The sequence below is a fragment of the Orycteropus afer genome, unplaced genomic scaffold (assembly GCF_000298275.1).
Source record: "Orycteropus afer afer isolate SDZICR_OR568_19922 unplaced genomic scaffold, OryAfe1.0 scaffold00739, whole genome shotgun sequence".
NCBI lineage: Eukaryota > Metazoa > Chordata > Mammalia > Tubulidentata > Orycteropodidae > Orycteropus > Orycteropus afer.
In genome coordinates this window covers 271,174-276,840 of record NW_006922326.1, presented here as the reverse complement: position 1 = coordinate 276,840, position 5,667 = coordinate 271,174, and the positions used below count along the sequence as shown (strand labels likewise).

General features: G+C 39.4%; 1 protein-coding gene across 1 annotated transcript in view; it reads right to left on the bottom strand.

Annotated features, from left to right (window-relative positions):
• Nucleotides 1–1,337: 1,337 nt before the first annotated feature.
• Nucleotides 1,338–5,667, bottom strand: part of PRDX4 (peroxiredoxin 4) — a 15,092-nt gene continuing 10,762 nt past the window's right edge. The window contains exons 6-7 of the mRNA XM_007957367.2: nt 5,298–5,332; nt 1,338–1,388 (exon numbers count right to left, since the gene is read on the bottom strand). Coding sequence (XP_007955558.1) covers nt 1,338–1,388; nt 5,298–5,332 — 86 coding nt within the window. The remainder of the gene's footprint in view (nt 1,389–5,297; nt 5,333–5,667) is intronic.

Below are 5,667 nucleotides of genomic sequence, written 5' to 3'. Positions count from 1 at the left end.
CAGTATAGTTGGCTGAATGTTGAAAGACTGCTTTTTCAAATGGATCTAAAAATAGCTGTCCTCCTTGGAAATACACACAAGATGAACATGAGAGCTAGCTAGAAAACCCCCCAAAATGGAAGTTTTAATTGAGCTATAGGGCTTATTTCCATGAAGTAAAATATTGTTTGACATGATTACCACAGACCTATTTAAATACCAAAGTGCTAGCAGTGTTCAATTTTATAAATAGGTTAGCTTCTAAAGTTTCAAATGTTAAGTTAGCATTTAGAACATCGCTGTAGAAAAAGGCTATGAGGATTTATAGCCTTTTCCCCATGTCCATCTACACATGCCTGTCACTAACCACCAGCCATTTATGACAGAACTATTTTAGGCCAGTGATGGTGGTCCCTGGGGATAGGGCTTTTATGTGTTAAGAGAGATTAGCATCAAAGAGAGGAAGTAAATTCTCCCAGGTACCAGGTCCCTTAACTACATGCCACTTCTATAGGCAGTTGGTGGTGGTTGTTGTTATGTGCTTTCGAGTCGGACCCAACTCATAGCGACTCCTTTCCGAGGCAATATCACTACGGAAGTAGACTGCCCTATCTTTCTTCCGAGGAGTGGCTGGTGGGTTTGAACCGCCAGCCTTCTGGTTAGCAGTCAAGTGCCTTAGGCACTATGCTACCAGAGCTACTGGTGTGGCAAATGTGATGAAGCAGCACTGTAATTCAGCTTTGTATATGGTGATTTTTAAAGCGCTAGCTATATATATTTAGGATTCAATTTTCATTTGCTTAAATACAAGCATATAACATGTTACTTATAAATTCGGTACAAATTGAAAATGTGAATTTACAGAAAATGGGCAAAAGGACTTTGTTATACAGAACAGTTAGCTATGGGGATCACCTATCCCTATCAGATACTGTGTAAGACAACTATGCTTCCAGCCTATTCGTTAACATTACCCTCAAAAGGTAGAGAAGTGAGCCACGTAGAATGTTTAAGAGCCCAGAAACTAGAATTAGCTTGCCTGGGTTCCAAGTCTGGTTCTGTCTTTACCAGCTAGCAGCTAGCTATGTGACTTTGGGTAAGTAATGTATCTGAATTTCAGTTTCCTCAATCTATAAAATAAAGAACTCAAAAAGAGTTGCTCTGAGGATTAGATGAAATAATGCATCTAACCTGCTTAACCCAATGCCTGGCATACAACATGTACGAACACTAAATGTCTTTGGATTGTGACATGGATTTTTATATTTTCCAAGAAATTACTACTGCAACACAATGTGGTAATACAACACTGAACTTTATTGGTAATGTTCAAACATTGTACCCTGATGAAGTATTTTTCAATTCAGTTTGTCGAAATACTTCAGTTTTCCAGCTGGATCTGGGATTATCTGTTTAAAAAAAAGCAAATTATTTATTTTAAGATCCAAAGTACATCATTAGTAGTCTGACATTGGTTGCCCATCTCTTGACTAAAGAAGATAGAGAGTATTTTTGTGTACTAAATTATATCACTCCCATTGGGTTTCAAAGGTGGTAAATCTTTACAGAAGTAGGTTGCCCAGTTTTGCTTCCGTGGAGTAGCTGGTGGGTTTGAACCACCAACCTTCTGGTTAGCAGTCAGATGCCTTAGTCACTGTGCCACCAGAGTTCCTACCTATATTTAGGAAAAAGTGGATTTGTCCTGCCTACCAATCTCAGATATCCTACAAGGCAAATTTATTATTTGTTAATAAATTAACATCTGTACTCAAGCACCCCAAACTTTACTTACAACTCTTCTCTTGGCCACCAGGCTTTCATGGCATCTTCAGGTTTGATCTAAGTAATTAAAACACATTAAGAGAGCATGGCTACAGATGTTAATATATTTTTAAGATAATTTGCTGGTTAAATGATGGTATGCCAAAAAACCTGAAAAGGAGGCAGTGTGTTCACTAAGGGTTTAATCAAAGGAATTTTTTTTTTTGGCACTTCAGAACAGAACCTTTTAATCTCAAAAAAAGTAAAAACAAAACTCAACTACATCATCAAGCATTATGTTCACTAACTTCCAAATGAACACATACTCTCAAAGAAGTGCTTGGAGCATCACAGCCTTCTTGACCTTTTATTTCCAATTAAATGTGACCTTGTATTAACTATGCTACTTGCTAGTTATAGGTAAAGGACATCTATACGTATATATAAAAAATAACCTAGTATAATTGGCTTAAAACAATTCTATATGTATTTTCTTCAGAATAAAATTAATTTCACCTATTTTATGGTTATCACTTCAAAGAGTATTCTGTCTTTGATAATTTGTAATCTCTTTGCATGTAAATTCAATCACAGGTACTTACTGAATAATTACTATGTGCCAGCAGTGCACTGGGCAGTCAGGGATACAAGCGTAACTACCAAAGTCCTAGCCTTTGAAGCTTAGAAGCATGTGGTTAAGATATACATGTACATAACTGTTTCTGATGCAGTGCACAATGCTATCATGCTATAACACAGGCTGTGTGACCCAAGGGAGGTTGGTGGTAGAATCAGGGAAGGGTTCAGAGGAGGTGGCATTTAAGTTGGTCTTGAAAGATGAGTAGAATTTAGAGAAAGGCATTCCATGCTGCAGAAAAACCTGAATAAAGGCACAATGATGTGAAAAAGCAGGGCTAGTTTTGAGCAATAATGAATCATGTGATTTGGTGGGAGCGCAGCATGATGAGTGCAGGAACTCTAGGAAAGATGAAGGGAGGAGAGGCTGTTGGAAACAGAATGGAAAGGCTTGAAGGCTGTGCCCAAGTATCTGGGCTTTGTCCTGAGCACTGAAGAGCCACTAAAAGGTTCTGGTCTGAAGAATGACATCTATTGAACAGGAGAGAAACTGAGATCAGGAAGACCAATCAGGAGACCTCTCCCATGCGCAGGAGAAAACTGAGGAAGATGGAGATGATAAATTCCTCCATCTTCAAAGCAACACCACCACAAAACCTTTTTGACCCTACGTCCTCTTATCCAGCTACTTAATTTTCTTCTTCCCTTCACACCTATACTGCCTTCAACTGCTGTGCTGTTGAGTCGAACCCAACTCATGGCAACCCCTCCTTGGGTTTCAAAGGCGGTATCACCATGGAAGTAGATTGCTCAACCTTCCTTCCGAGGAGTGGCCGGTGGGTACCTGTCCGTAATTTGTCTTGTTTTCCTCATCCTGCCCCTGCCTGCCCCCAACCTCAAACCACTTCCAGCTGGCTCCTGCCCTCACTGTGATCACCAATGGCCTCCACATCACTGAATCAGTTCTCATTGTCCTAGAACTCTCCTTGCCATGTGACACTAGCACTCTTATTGCCCTCCCAAGTAGCTCACTGAATTCCTGCCACACTGGCCCCTTTTCTGTTCCTTGAACATGCTGAGATGGCTCCTGCCTAAGGACCTCTGCCCTTGTTGTTCTTTCTGTATGGCTCTTTCCATAACTGGTTCCCTCTCTTCACTCTGATTTCACCTCAAATGCCATCTCAGAAGTCTTTCCTGACCACTTTATTCCCACCCAGGTGCTATCCCATCAACTCATTTTTAAAAGTATTACCGCAATCAAAAATGAGAAATGTAACTCTGAGGGCAGGGACCTTGGCTGTGTTGTTCATTATCAATACTGTCTGGCTATAGTAACAGTCTGAATAGTTGCCATGTAGCAGGGGCTCAGTATGTGACAACACACAGGCGTTTTTCTGGAGGGAGAATCCATGGTTTTCATCAGAGTCTCAAAGGTGTTTACGGGCTCCTAAAACTCAATGATGTAAATAGTCAACATGTTTTCTGAAATGTAAAATACTCATCCTATAATACCCTTCATGGGAGCGCTGGTAGCGTAGTGCCTAAGGCACTTGACTGCTAACCAGAAGGCTGGCAGTTCAAACCCACCAGCCACTCCTCAGAAGGAAGATTGGGCGATCTACTTCCATAGTGGTACCACCTTGGAAACCCAAGGAGGGGTCGCTATGAGTCAGATCCAACTCGAAGGCAGTGAGTTGAGTGACATAAAGGATTAAATGCTCAATTACTAGCCAAGGAGGGGTCACTATGAGTTGGGTCTGACTCAATGGCACATAACAACAACAACAACAACAACATAATACCCTTCATAGTGAATTTGTACTTCTTTGGAGCTCTGCTGATTTCTCAGGACATGGATTCATAGTGATATTATTCATTAATCATAGTTGGTTTTGCTCCAGCCCTAGAGGGAAGAAGTGGCCTTACCTTGAAGACCTATCCAGAAATGCTTTTTAAGGATTCTCAGGCACTGTCAGTAGCTTCTGATATGTATTTCTATTTGTAAGCTTCACAATCAATAAATGTAAACTAACCATATGCTAATCTATAATTGAAAGTGCACAGTGCTCAGAGTAACTTTAATACATAACTTTAAATCCCCCTTGTATAGAGATCTATGTATAGAGAAGTAAGTTTGTATTATTACATTAATGTTGACCCTCAAAGGGAAATCAGTTTTACAAAACCATCAGAAATTGGTTCAAGATCAGTGAAATGTTACTTTACCTAATCTGAGATTCCAGAGTAAATTTCAACCTCTGATTGTCTATGGGTAATAGTACTTTTTTTGATTTGCTGAGGAAGTCTTAATATTCTATATTTTTCTTTTATTCCAAGATATGATTTCTTCCCTCCAATGTACTAGTATTTTTCCAATTTTCTAACCACAGTTTCTGTGAAACTCTTGATCTTCAGAAGAGAAATATGTTATTTAAAAAAAAGCTCACAGCAAGTTTCCAAATTGTATTTTGGCTAGAGACCAGTTCAGGGATTGTATTAAATTATACAGCCTCCCTAAATTAAACAATGGACTTGTTTTAATCTTTTCTTCCTTCAAAGGAGACAAATAACAAGGAATCATTAGCTTCAGTGTTAAGCCAGAATTTCTCAAAAGATTTTCACTATATATGCATAGAAAGGTTTTGCTTGCAACTGTTTTCTTTGTTTACACTATAGAAAGAAATTCCATACATGATCTCTAAGACTTCTGAATTTATCCTACCTTTTTTAAACAGTGCATTTCTCTGGATACTGGGCTTTAAAATTCACAGCATTAAGCCCCATATTATGCTTTCTTCAGTTTTAGCTACTCTCCCTACAGTTCAAAGAATGTCTGTATGCTATGATTTCTGTCTAGCAATGTTTACTTCATTTACAAAATCTAGACAGTACTATTACAAGGAAAGATTCTTCTAAGGATGGCATTCCCTGTCCCCGCCCCCCCCCACTATTCGTTTAAGAGAAAAACCAATTTGACTTACTGTTTCACTACCAGGTTTCCAACCAGCAGGGCAGACTGAAAGGCACAAAGATGAGAAAGACGGTTTAAAAACAGAATTCAGTTCGCCTTAGCAACTCCTAACTTTTCCTTTTCCAAACAAAACTGAAAGCAGAGCTTATATTAATAACATTTCCAGGCCACCAAGCACTTGGTATCTATTAGCTTGCCTACTTCTACCAAGGAATTTTTGTCATGGAGCTTGTCAGCAGGCAACTCATCTATTTTCATTTTTGCAAATTAAGTTTACTTACACTTATAACAGGGAGCTCTGGTAGCATAGTGGCTAAGGCACTTGACTGCTAACCAGAAGGCTGGCGGTTCAAATCCACCAGCCACTCCTCGGAAGGAAG